At 38.3% G+C, this 13,596-nt stretch overlaps 2 protein-coding genes and 1 non-coding gene across 3 annotated transcripts; 1 reads left to right on the top strand and 2 right to left on the bottom strand.

The window, feature by feature from the left end:
• Window positions 1-13: 13 nt before the first annotated feature.
• On the top strand, window positions 14-4,557 carry Yip2 (yippee interacting protein 2). Its single transcript, XM_076425806.1, has 8 exons — window positions 14-895; window positions 1,758-1,924; window positions 2,003-2,134; window positions 2,208-2,472; window positions 2,542-2,717; window positions 3,526-3,726; window positions 3,807-3,961; window positions 4,247-4,557. The coding sequence occupies exons 1-8, from the start codon at window positions 877-879 to the stop codon at window positions 4,329-4,331; spliced, it is 1,200 nt and encodes a 399-aa protein (XP_076281921.1). The 5' UTR covers window positions 14-876; the 3' UTR covers window positions 4,332-4,557.
• LOC143209739 (odorant receptor Or1) lies at window positions 2,554-13,477 on the bottom strand. The gene is made up of 6 exons (XM_076425818.1): window positions 12,103-13,477; window positions 7,078-7,601; window positions 5,338-5,437; window positions 5,143-5,250; window positions 4,917-5,072; window positions 2,554-4,644 (listed from the first exon to the last, which is right to left on the bottom strand). The coding sequence occupies exons 1-6, from the start codon at window positions 12,376-12,378 to the stop codon at window positions 4,588-4,590; spliced, it is 1,221 nt and encodes a 406-aa protein (XP_076281933.1). The 5' UTR covers window positions 12,379-13,477; the 3' UTR covers window positions 2,554-4,587.
• On the bottom strand, window positions 7,695-7,766 carry Trnag-ucc (transfer RNA glycine (anticodon UCC)). Its single transcript has one exon. It is a non-coding gene; the product is annotated as a tRNA-Gly (tRNA).
• Window positions 13,478-13,596: the final 119 nt, after the last annotated feature.

Here is a 13,596-nt window from a genome sequence, read left to right as displayed (position 1 = left end):
AAAAAAATCACCTGGAACCTTGCTCGCTGGTGAAACTGAGAGTAGCGGCAATGACAGTGATATATATTGAGTATTTGTTTGCTTATTTTGGTGTGTGTGTGTATTTGTTTATTATATTTTATTGTATCGTATTGTATTTGATTGTGTTATGTGATGCTCTGAGTGTTCAGTTCGTAGAGTTCATTAATAAATCTCACTACAACTTTTTAAGATATGCATTGAAAAAGGTAGTTTCAAAACTTGCTATGTCCATTCCTTAAAAGTGTTAAAATAGATTATGATTTATTTTTAGGACATTTATGATTTTACTGGAATGTAACTCAGTAGTACAGATTTCAACATTTTTTTCAACATACATATTATACATAATAAGCATACTTCATTTCACAACTGAAACTCCCACATGTTACAATTCATTTTATTTATAATAAAGAATGTTGATAATATCTAGAACGATTCATATGATTCATTTCATTAGGTAATAGGTTCGATATGCGGCAATAACCTAAAACTTCTAATATGTCATCTGTCATTGTTGCGTCCCCATCGCGCAAGCGCAACGTGTCTCCCATGCGCCTTACTCGATCCCCGTCGCGCTTGCGCATATTGCTGGTCATCAGAGAAGGGGTACTGTATTCCCCTCGCGAGTCCCAAGGTCGGACTCGTCTGGCCACTCTGGTGGGGACTATGGTTTAATACCACGGTACCACGATTCTGGCATCAGTGCTTCGTGTCATTCCCGGAGCGAAGGTTGAACAGACAACTCGTCCACGAGTGTTATTGTTATTCATCTACAAAGTACTTAGATCAGACTTTGAACCTATTAATTGTTTGGATCTTGCTGTTGTAGTATAAAGTATAAATTGTCCTAACACAATGTCTATTGTAACAAAAGGTGCGTATAAATAGAATGCTACTTGTTTATATCTTTATTTTTACCGGTTTCATTTGACATACATATACATCTTTACTCTTTTATCGAAGTATTCATACATGATTACTAATATAAATAGACTGCGGATCTTCGTGCGTTTTTAACAAAAATGGGTGGATGTATTTAATGACAATCAACGCGTTTCGTACAAAACGCTAAAGAGAGAAATCAATTCCTACTTGGTTCTTATATTTTGTAATTAATCCAAACTATTTTTATTCTATATACATAAAGATCCGCAGTCTAATGATTACTCGGTAGTTCTAGTGTTTAAAAAATAAACAATGAACAACGAGAGTCACCGGAATTTTCGGTGGTAAATGACATAAAACTTTCTAAATAGTAATAGCAGAGAGGAAATTAGATATGCATATTAGTTCTATATTACATATTGTTATAATCGATAATTGCAATTGCAAATTAGCAATAAATTGAATACGTATAAAAAAATGTTATGAACCTGTTCAAACTTCAGTACTCGAGATATCGTGTTTATCTTTAAATATCGACATTGTTCGAACTTTGAGCTGTCTTCTCGCCAGTGGTTCTCATCTGATAAATACGATCTAGAAAAATTGATCTCGAATCGCTGAACATTTGAAAATATCGATGCGAGATAAGATATTGCTATTATATATTATATTATATATATAATTATATATTACATTTTCTTTTATAGATATATTTATTTATATTGGCTTCGCAGGCCAAAAATGGACTTGGTTTTACATTCTACTGTCTCACTCGCACATTTCCATATTGCACATGCTTGCAACACGCCTATTTCTGCTCTATATTAATTTTTATCTCAATTGTTTCGCAGGTGTTTTTATAGTTGCAGCGAAACGCACCCCATTTGGCACAATGGGTGGTATGTTTAAGAATACAAGCGCAACCGATTTGTCAGTTGTCGCTGCAACAGCTGCTTTACAGTCTTTGGGATTGAAGCCCGAGAAGATCGACAGTGTTGTGTTTGGTCATGTGATGACTGTATGTATCTATATAAATTGTATATAAACAATCAAAGGTTTCTTTGCCACGCTACATGTATAATAATTTCATTTAAAGTCGTCGTCCAGCGACGGAGGTTTCCTGGCGAGGCATGTAGCATTAAAATCTGGAGTTCCTATAGAAAAACCATCCTTTGCAATAAACAGGCTGTGCGGTTCTGGATTTCAGGCGATAGTATGCGGAGCACAGGTATAAAATCGTTCTTCGCTGTGCTATTATAAAACATGGCAGAGTATCTTTCACAAGTATCTCTATCTTTCAGAGTATTCTAACAGGTGAATCTAAAATAGTTCTGACGGGAGGTACGGATAACATGAGCCAAACACCTTATGTTGTGAGGAACGTTCGCTTCGGTACAATGTTGGGACAAAAATATGAATTCGAAGATGCCTTGTGGCTCGGGCTACTCGATACTTATTGCAATTTACCTATGGGAATGACTGCAGAGAAACTTGGAGCTCAGTATGGTTTAAAAAGACAAGAAGTTGATCAGTTTGCACTGAGAAGCCAACAGTTGTGGAAAGCTGGTTAATATCTACGTGTATCATTATTCTCCGTTGATTGATCAAATTAGTAACGAATTTAATATATTTTAGCCAACGATGCCGGTCGTTTCAAGGAGGAACTGGCACCTGTAACTGTGAAAGTTAAGAAACAGGATGTCGTCGTTGACATCGATGAACATCCACGACCTAAGACGACTACCGAAAGTCTGGCTAAGTTGGCTCCAGTTTTTCAGAAGGATGGTCTGGTTACAGCTGGTTCTGCATCAGTATGTTAAATATGATACATTGCTATCAACAAGCAACAGTCCTACCATTTTAGCAATTACATCCTGCGCCATTTGTGCGGCTAATCCTGAATCACAGGACATTGGTTCCAATGTCTGTAATCCTGATAGTTCCTCTTCAACATCCGCCGCTGGTATCCGCCGCTCCCTGCTCTTACAAGTACATTGCTATCAACTTAAGGGGGTAGAGTCTTGTTTTTCCAGGATAGCAAGGATGCGGGTTGGACAGGAGAAATTGCATAGAAATTACAAAAATTAATAGATCTAATTTAAAACAGTCAAAACATTAGAAGAATTTTAAAATACTGTTATATCATTTCCAATCTATTGGGTTGGCAAAGATGGGGTTTTTCAGTAGTCACAATCGTCCTCAAAAGTCATATTTTTACGTTTACGAGGCGTAATTTGCATTATTGCTTACACCCTTGCAATCCTAGAAACGACTCTATCCCTTAATATGTTACATAAGGCGTTCCATTTGCAGTTCTACGATCAATTATTTCCTGAACTTAACTCTCAAGGGGAAGCTTGCAGAACTGTGCGAGAACCGAAAAATGTCGGCAATCTCCAAACTCTTGGAAGTCTCGAATATATGGGAATGCCCAAGAACAATCGAGAACTCTAATATGCTTGGAAATTTCGAATATTCTCAGGGATAATCTCGAAAATGTTCGAGAACCCGAACGTTCCGAAATTATTTATATAACAAATAGTTCAGAAAACAATCGGTTGTAAAACACATATAATTATTGTGTTTATCATCGTCTAAACTTATAGATGCTTGTTACAGGGTATTTGCGACGGTGCAGGAGCTGTTATCTTGGCTAGCGAAGAAGCCGTAAAAGCGGAAGCACTTACTCCACTGGCACGATTAGTAGGCTACTCGGTTGTAGGTGTGGAGCCCAGCATTATGGGAATTGGGCCTGCACCAGCCATCAAACAGCTTCTTAAAACCACAAACAAAACGCTGGACGATGTGGAGCTCGTCGAAGTAATAATTATAAAATATGCTTTATGTAATCCATCCGTCGGACTACAACAAGATGTTAATTAATTTCTATTCGTTACTAGATCAACGAAGCTTTCGCGGCTCAAACGGTATCCTGTGCGAAAGATCTTAACTTAGATATGAATAAATTAAATGTGGACGGCGGTGCTATTGCTCTGGGACATCCTCTGGCTGCATCTGGCGCAAGAATTACTGCTCACTTGATACACGAGCTCAGGTACATTTATATGAAATATTAGCTTTCACGATATTGCATATTATCTATAACATTAACCGCAGTGGCGCACCCAGGGGGGGAGCCAGGGGGCCAAGTCCCCCACCAAGAAAAAAATGTTCAGCTTCCAAAATTAAAATCGCGAAATAGCCCTGGGTACCGATGATAGATATTTTGGCTTAAAAAAAAGGTCATCACGCAAAACCTAGGGTTGGGTTCAACTCGGCCCCCCCCCCAAGATTACATCCTGGGTGCGAAATTGATTAACCGTACAAATTATCTTTACAGACGAAGGAAAGCTGGCAAGCTTGGAATCGGCTCAGCGTGCATTGGCGGAGGACAAGGAATTGCTGTAATGGTAGAAACTCTTTAATCATAAAGGATCGAACCGGGAAATACGAATTGTTGCAATAAACGTGATTCACTTGAACGAATAAGATACATACAATGAAGAACACGATCAGGTTTTATATTTTTTATACACAGTATACAAGAGGAAACACGTTAAAAAAATATGATTCTATATATTTTATATACAATGTTAAAAGGAATGTGATGTTGCTAATTTTTACAAAAATATATACTTTATAACAACTTTCTACAGGGAATTTTTATTACAAGCAACGGACTCAATCGCTCGTCGAAGTTTGTAGGACCGTAAAAATGGAGTAGGACATGCGCAGAATCTGTAAAATTATGGTGACGCGTTTAGGCCCGCCACACACATCCGCTTTTCTTTTAATATGCGGCGACCGTGCGGTATCGGAATTGCGGTCTGAAATAATATAGATTCAATTGGGCGCTGCACATTTGTTTGAACCATAGTTGCGGCGCCGCAATATAATATTTACCGCAATTCCGTTACCGCACGATCGCCGCACGTTAGAGAAACGGATGTGTGTAGCGGGCCTTCGAAACGTTCGCGACGCGTTACGTGTATTGTAGATAGGATACTTACGCGAACAAAATTCTGTAACGACAGCTCCATGATGCTCCCGACAGAGAGAATGAGAGGTCGTTGAGCTCTCGTAATTATAATTTGTATAGCCTGTTTGAAGCTCTCAGTTTTCTGCCACCATTTGTTCGTGTACGCGGCGAGACTAATATCTAAGCTCTGCGAAGGCAGTGTTTTAGTAGAACCGGATCGTCTTCCGCGAACGGACCAATTTCCAGTGGTTACGTACGTGAAGATACAGCTCGTTGCCGTGCCAACAAAATATAAAGATCTGATATATCATACAGCACATATACATCAGCATGCCGAACAGAATATGCGGAACGTAAACTTTCATCTGCAATAAATGCAGAACATGCTTGTACAGTTAGTACAACGGGCAATCGAAATTACACACACAATATATGTACATATATTTATATACCTGTGTTATATTGAACGCTATTAAACAAATAATATTACAATTCACTAGGAACTGAAAGAATATCGACGTGCCAAAAATATTCTGCACCTCTTTCGAGAAGCTGCAAATGTTAAATATAATTGTACCATACGAGTTTCATGTTAAACGATAGTGTGTTCGCACCTGAAGGTGTACCACATACCGAAGTTATACATAGGTACGTTCCCGTCCATAAATCATCAGACACATAAACTTATCTTTAGCAAAATTAAACGATCAAACGAACTTATCTGTACACGAAGTTGGATCGTAATTATATGAATAGCTCGTTCGAAGAAATTATGGATGTAGTCCCCCTTTACCCCCCCCCCCCCCATCACAAATAATCTTGAGAACGAGCCGAATGAAATATATAAGCTTCCAGCTTGATATGATCGTTTCATTTTGATTAAATAGATGTAGCTCTGTTATACGATAATATTTCAATGCAAAATCAAATATGTACATACTATTTACTATCTATTTATTTAGAAAAAAGAGATTGAGAAATTGTGGGATGACTATGGACAGTTCTATAGCGAAATTGGAAAACAAATACCCTACTTGAATTTGAATTTCACCGGTCTTAGTGGGGGACGTTGGAGTATACGCGTGTACGCCAGTCGCACTGTGGCCAGTCGCCAGTGTTCCGATATGGTGCATCTTTTCTCGCGCATGCGCGGCGATTTCAGCCTCAATAAAGCAAGATTCTTGATAAAATGGGGTACCTTGAGCACCCCGCAGAATTAAAAAAAATTGGTATGATTTCATTCTGAAAAATGAATGTATAACAAGTGTATTTGTGTATACTTTGTAACTTGTAGGATATGTTCTGGAGTTTTCCTGTCCGGAACAGATTGTTTCGGTACATTCTCGCCAATATAACTGCCTCAGGGCCAGGCTTGCCATATTCCGCGCGTGCCAGGCCCAGCCAGGCCCCTTACCGCTGTGCCTCTCGCCTCGGTACTACGCTGAGCCCGCCCCACTCTTCCCACTAACACTGATGCGTACCGCTAACTTACCTTGCTCCACGCGGTACGCGTCAGTGTAGTGGGAAGAGTGGGGCGGGCTCAGCTTAGTACCTAGGCGAGGGGCGCAGCGGTAAGGGGCCTGGCACGCGCGGAATATGGCAAGCCTGCTCAGGGCTCTGATAGCTCATCGTCCTAATATAGATACGTTACTGTTTTGGCCGCGCATGCGCGAGAAAAGATGCATCATATCCATGGACATTTATTGAAATTTATTCCTATGTCCATGATCATATCACACTGTGCGCATGGTGGTGGAATGGGATAGTGGACGGGGAAAAGGAGGAGAGTGAATGCAAATAATGCAATCCGTTTGGGTGTCAACTGGCGGCTGTGATAGTGTGATAGTGACGATGATTCAGCAAGCGAGAAGGTCAACTAGTGACCTTGATTAGACCAATCAGAAGTCAGATCGCATTGGATCGCATCGATGCTTTCTTTCGACCGCGATGTATGTAGATGTAAAACCAAATTATTTTGTTTTCACATATAGGTGAATCTCTGTGTAATCGCGATGTATAGCAGTGAAGTATCTTTCACCATGTGCGTGCTCATTTACAATTAGATACACGCATTTGTTTTTACCGGAAGGTGACATCGACCGTCGATGATCGACGCAGCAAGGTATCTTCGGCATGTGTGCGTACCCTTCGATTTATCTTTACCTGACTCGATAGTTCATTTGGAAACTTACTTGAATATCATATTGCTATGTTCAACGCAGACCTTTAAATTTTCATACTGTTTGTTAGAAGCTTTAATATCGTTATCATTGTCCATATTAATTGATTGTCGAGTCTCGCTGTTCAGCGAAGCAATGTTGCGGTTCAGAATAGTTAGCTGACAACAAGCAATTGTAATAAGTCCTGTCACCAAAGTGTCAATCGCTATATTGTTGAAGCAGCAAAGAATGATCGCTACAGCTTGATACAGAGACGTAATCTCGAAAGCTGGCGATTCTGTTGTGTTATAGGGATACCAGCCCAACAAAGGTAGCTCCTTAGATCTTTTACTGAGCAGATCGATCACTGGCTTAGCTCCCCAAGAGACTACAGCCATCGTTCCGAAGAACTGATACGTGATATGATGGAAAATACCTTGCCAAGTGTAATGCGTCACAACTCGTTCGTATTTCGCATTGTCCCGACTAAACATTTCGCATTCCGTGATGTCGATCAGCTGCTGAATCCGATTATGACGACGCAGAATAAAAATGATCTAACCGTGAAAATGAATTCGCTGGTTCAATTAATGTTAATTAACATGAAATTCGAAATGTTGTCTCGATTAAACGAGGAAAAAAAAGAAATGTGCGATGGCCGGGAATCGAACCCGGATCAACTGCTTGGAAGGCAACTATGCTAACCATTACACCACCATCGCACGGTGATAAACTTGTTCCATTTTCGGGATAACTGGATTTCGAACGGGGATCCTTGCGAACTATACAGAGTGTAATTTCTGTTACACGGGATATCTCTTTATCCATCGTATTTAGAAAAAATCCTTCCAATGAAATTTGTATGGTTTTCAAAGCTCTATAGAAAGGTGCATTTTTAAAATATTTTATTTGACGTGTTGAAGGTCATTTTAAGGTCAAGTTCCCTTTTTTAATTTTTTTATTACACCAACTTATTCTATGAGAAAAAACAAGTAAGTTTGATTGAAAACGTTTCTCAATTCGACAACAACTTTTTAAGTTATTCGGTGATAAAGACACCAGAAGAACGTTTTTATGATTTTATCATTGAGTGAAGTTGATGTCGAATTAAAAAACGTTTCGAATAAAACTTATTTGTTTTTTCTCATAGAATAAGATGACGTAATAAAAGAATTATGTATCCATTTAAAAAAGTGAAGTTGACCTTAAAATGACCTTCAACACATCGAATAGAATATTTAAAAAATGCACCTTTCTATAGAGCTCTGAAAACCATACAAATTTCATTGGAAGTATTTTTTTCTAAATACGATGGATAAAGAGATATCCCGCGTAACAGAAATTTTGGGACGATCTGTATATCTCCTTTATTTGCAATTACTAGACTGCGGAAGTTTATGCAATTTGCAATTTTTCGAGACGATTTTTAAGGGAGTAGACTCGTTTCTATGATTGCAAGGGTGCGGGATGCGCCTTCTCATTTCTCGATAATGCAAGGATGGGGTTTTTCAGTAGTCAAAAGCGCCAGATAACGCCAGATCGAAGGGGGAACCAAATAAAATATCATTTTCAGTGGTAGTAGCCTTTGTAGATCTGAAATATATCAATATTTGACGAAAATTCTGTAGAAGGATATATTCTGGCATTTTTTGAAAATTTTCAGAAGCCATGAATTGTAGATCCGCAGTCTAGTGATGACATGACAAATGTTTTGAATGCAATGTGAATGTCATCGATATCTTTTTTGTAAAGCTGTACTTGTTCTTGTCAACTAGAATATGTAACGAAAAGAAATATACATTTACAAGGAACAATAATATCGATGACCTTGGAAACTCCGGGAAAGAAGACCTCGAGAAAAAACAGAACATTTGTAAAGCATGCACCTTGTCATGAAAAATTATATTACTAGACAGCGAATCTTTAAAGCAAAATAAGAATGTTTTAAAATAATATAACAGAATTTTTAAATTCTCCTAATGTTTTCACTGTTTTAAATTACACCTACTCGTTCCTGTTATAAACGAATAAAGATCCGCCGTCTAGATATATACATGTTCGTGTTCACAATAATGTTGCACAGTTCCAGCTGGCGAATTTATTATTTTGCCATATGTTTCCATGCAAATGTCTATATTACAGGGTGACAAGAAATAACAGAGAAATAACATTTCTTATTATCATATAATTCTGTCAAATCGACGAATTTTGAAAAACCAAATGATAACAACCATAACATATATAGACCTTTAGTATTCATGTATTTAAGAAGTTTCGAAGGGGCCACCCTTTGAGCCGATTCAAAGGCTCAAACGTGTTTTGAAATTTTCGGCTATGGGCCGCAGCTATTCTGGCGTCATTCGGTCCCACACCTGGCGCAGAGATTTTTTCAGCGACTCGAAACTTTTATGGGGCTGAGCTCAGGCCCTGGCCTCCAAAATCGACCAAACGCTGGAGTTCATAGAGTTGAGATCCGGTGAGTACGGCGGCCATTCCGCAGCAGGGGCCGCTCTAGGGGGGGGACAACCCGGGCATTTGCCCGGGGCGCCAAAATTTAGGGGCGCCATTGTGGCTTTGGCTGTAAGTGTGAGAAAAATATTGATGTTTTAAATATTCAATTAATAGAAAATTTCAGACTACCCTTGCCAGACAATTTTGCTAAAAAAAAAAGGTCATTTTGTTCAGCGCGGTGCTTAGTGCTTAAAAAGGGGCGGCAATTTGTTTTTTTGCCCGGGGCGTCGTAACCGCTAGAGCGGGCCCTGTCCGCAGATGCGATGAAACCTGGAAAATGGGATTTGCTACGGTTTTCGAGGATCAAGGGGTCAAAATCAACCAAGAAGTGTATCGACGGGACATTCTCGAAGCCGTCGAAGCCGCACAGTGGTCTAAAACGCGAAATAGTGACATTTTGCCCAAAAACCAACTGTATCATATAGATATCTGTTGAGTGTTTATTGCTTTCTAAATATCCATCAACCTCGAAAATGAAAATATTAATAAAATTTAATAAAAACCATTAGTGTAACAAACAGTTAAAGTTGGAAGTTTTGAAGATAGCCTTTCTCATGGAAAAAATTGCTTTTGATCTTTAAGATGCCCTGACGATCCTTTTTAATATTTTCCTTCCAATTTTTTTTTAAATGAAAGGTTTATCTTTAAGCTGTAAATTACTATTTGTCAATTGAAATTAGTATTTGTAATGCATTAAAAATGTTACGCTACATGTAATGAAGTAAATTTGCAAAATTATCAAGACTTCGCAAGGAATATCTTTTGAGTCATAAGAGGTCATAGACTTTGACAAAATGGAATATTTTCAGCATACTTTCCTCTATGTAGTCATGCAAGAATCATTTCCTAGATCGTCCTATATCAAAAGTTATTATTGTTTAAAGCCGTCTGTGCGGCTGTGCGTATTGGTTCTCGCATCCATCGTCGGGACTCCGTGACAACTACGAAACACTTTAGACTCTAAACACTTCAAATCTTATGCTATGCTACAATTTTTTGAGCGTTATATACCATGTTTTTTCCTTTTTATTTAAATTTTGTTTTGTGCAGTTTATATTTAGTGCGTACCTCAGTATACTTTATGCATTAGTTCAGTATTATGTACCATCGTTTAGTACAGTTGATATTAATATACAAGGAGAATTAAGTATAATTCTCCGAACGCGTTGTATACGTTTTAAACAATCATCTTATACGACCGTTTCTCCCACCAATATTCAGAAAAAAATACTATCGATGAATTGGTTTGCCCGATCGTCAATTTCACGCCTACTCCAAACTTATATTGTTGTCACTTCGTTCATCATCACACACTCACTGCAACATACTTTAACTCAGCACGAGTCATACGCGTGTTTACAGTAATTTATATTCTGTATTTGTCATATAATTTGTGTTTGTTATATTGCGTTTATATGTATTTATATTGAGTGTTTGCGTTTATATTTTGTGTTTGTTATATCTCGTTCGTGATAAAACATATCGTTCTACTAATATTTGGTAAGTACATAAATAGTTGGACATTTATTACGTTAACTATTTTCCGTGTTCAACATTTCTTCCTTTATTATTCTGCTATTTGTTATTTATTAAGAATGGAGGTGTTCCGTACAAATCTGAATTTATTATATTTATTATTGTTTACATTTCACTTTGTGCATTCTACAGATACTATAGAATACTATAGATTGTGAATTTATAAGGATCAGATAAATTTTCTCCGGAGGCTTTGGAAAATCAAGAAACAAATTTTATTCAAATAGCGATTTCTCAAAAATTTAGAAAAATAATATATTGACTAACAATAAGCTGAATGTATTCCGTTTCAAAGCTAAAAGTTGTTTTTGTAAATATGTTTAAAAAATAGTAAAAAAAGCTATTACATAAACGAAAAATATACCACATTATACATTATTAAAAAAGATTACATGTTAATATCCTACACCCCCAATTTCACGTCGATATCTTTAATAGCTTAGAAGTTATACCAAAATGTCACCAAATTTCGCGTTTTAGACCACTGTGCGTCGTACTTCTGTGGGCCCAACACCACCTCGGCGATCCGAAATGGACGTTACAGCAGGATTCCGCGCCGGCCCACAGGGCGAAAACGACTCAGGAGTGGTGCAAAGCCCATTTTCCAGGTTTCATCACATCTGTGGAATGGCCGCCGTACTCACCGAATCTCAACCCGATGAACTACAGCGTATGGTCGATTTTGGAGGCCAGGGCCTGTGCTCTGCCCCATAAAAATTTGGAGTCATCGAAAAAATCTCTGTACCAGGAGTGGAACCGAATGACGCCAGAAAAGCTGCGGCCCATTGCCGAAAATTTCAAGACACGTTTGAGCCTCTGTATTGGCGCAAAGGGTGGCCATTTCGAAACTTCTTAAATATATGAATACTAAAGGTCCATGTTATGGTTGTTATTATTTGGTTTTTCAAAATTCGTCAATTTGACAGAATTATAATAAGGAATGATTAACTCCGTTATTTCTTGTCACCCTGTATGTATAATTCATTGATTAGCAAATGATCTTGTACGAACCTTGTACGCGTGGGTAGCATTAGTCATGAGAACAGTCGCGCCTGCAACAACTTCGTCCATGTTGTGCCGTTTCACGACAATATGTGCGATTTCAGTGGTAAGGAAAACCCCCAACAGAAAACCGAAACTGCAAACTGTGTACACGAGGTACAAACACCGATATCTGCCACGAGTAGGCCACATTCCCATGTAATAAATCATCGACAGACTGATATGTAAATGCTTATTCGGCGATATATGCCTGTGATTCGTTCGGTCCAGTGCGAACACGTCCATCCTTTCCGGGAAATCTATCGATAATGCTGTACTTAGAAATTGTTTGATAACAGGACAGAGTCGCGTATTCAGTACGTTAAGTATTAGCCTACTGTTTCCGTGTAGGGTTGCAAGATCTCAGTTTAGGGGTGCTCAAGATCACAGAACGATCTTCTGCTAAACTACAATTGCGCTGTTTCCATCCATTTCTATTTTATCGAGTATTATTTGATGGATCGAGTTGCAGCGCGACTCTCTTTGATTACAGAGCAGACGTATGAAAACGTAATGGCGAATCGATGCGCAATAAGTAGCCGCAGATTAATTTTGCAAACGCAGATTGTCGCTGATCCTGTATCTCACACGAATTCTCCGGAGAATTCTCGTCCTACGCCGGACGTCGTAGCATTTCACTTACATTCTGCGTTGACTGTCAGTGGCTTTATCAATTGGTAGGCGGAAATCTACAGTGGCGAAATTTTTCAGAAATTTTTCGGAGGTGCGCTAAGCTTTATAAACTGATTCTGAACTTTCTTCTACACGTATGGGCCAAACAGACGAAATCGGAGACAAAATCAAAGAACTTTCGATAGAAATGAGGTAGAGCGATGAAATTTTTTAAAAATTAAAGCTGAAACTTTGCAGAATATAGGATAATTATGGAGATTGTGGTACGAACGTATTTTAACCTTGAAAGAATTCGTTAAACTTGCACAATTTCAAGAAAATTGCGGTTTTTTCAATACCACGCGCGGAAAAAATTTTTTTTATCCTGCGACACATCATTTCCCGTAGATTTTTTCACGCTGATTTCAAATCTGGTCTCAAAATTTGTCTACGACCTCAGGATTTTGCAAGAAATCGATTTTTGTGAACAGAACTAATGTAATCATTCTTTCGTCGAAATGATTTGATAACCCACTAGTTTAAAGGTATATTGTATTCTCATATATAAAACACAATGTTTTATTTATGTTCCAAGCGTCCTCTTATTTCGCCTGAATTTTCATTGAACGCATTCATTGATAACGAATCAATTAAACTTTCAGGACGACCGAACAGATAACTTACAAAGCAAACGTTGGCAAAAGATGGGGAAGTGGTAGATGATTAGTCAATCTCCCCCCACGGGAATCTTTAAAATGTACAAGTGTTTGATCACACATATTGCAGAGTACTTCGCTTATCAAATCTCTCGGCGATCAAGCTAGTGTAGTCAGAGTTTCTCGTCGTTGACAG

The sequence above is a fragment of the Lasioglossum baleicum genome, chromosome 6 (assembly GCF_051020765.1).
Source record: "Lasioglossum baleicum chromosome 6, iyLasBale1, whole genome shotgun sequence".
Taxonomy (NCBI): Eukaryota; Metazoa; Arthropoda; class Insecta; order Hymenoptera; family Halictidae; genus Lasioglossum; species Lasioglossum baleicum.
This window is presented reverse-complemented; position numbering and strand designations above follow the sequence as displayed.

Coding starts and splice junctions, on each gene's coding strand:
- Yip2 (XM_076425806.1), top strand. Junction 2,473..2,541: donor CCAACAGTTGTGGAAAGCTG/GTTAATATCTAC, acceptor AATATATTTTAG/CCAACGATGCCGGTCGTTTC. Junction 3,962..4,246: donor CACTTGATACACGAGCTCAG/GTACATTTATAT, acceptor TTATCTTTACAG/ACGAAGGAAAGCTGGCAAGC.
- LOC143209739 (XM_076425818.1), bottom strand. CDS start 12,378: ATGGACGTGTTCGCACTGGACCGAACGAATCACAGGCATATATCGCCG. Junction 7,602..12,102: donor ATGCTACCCACGCGTACAAG/GTTCGTACAAGA, acceptor TTTCACGGTTAG/ATCATTTTTATTCTGCGTCG. Junction 5,073..5,142: donor GCAACGAGCTGTATCTTCAC/GTACGTAACCAC, acceptor CTGCCTTCGCAG/AGCTTAGATATTAGTCTCGC.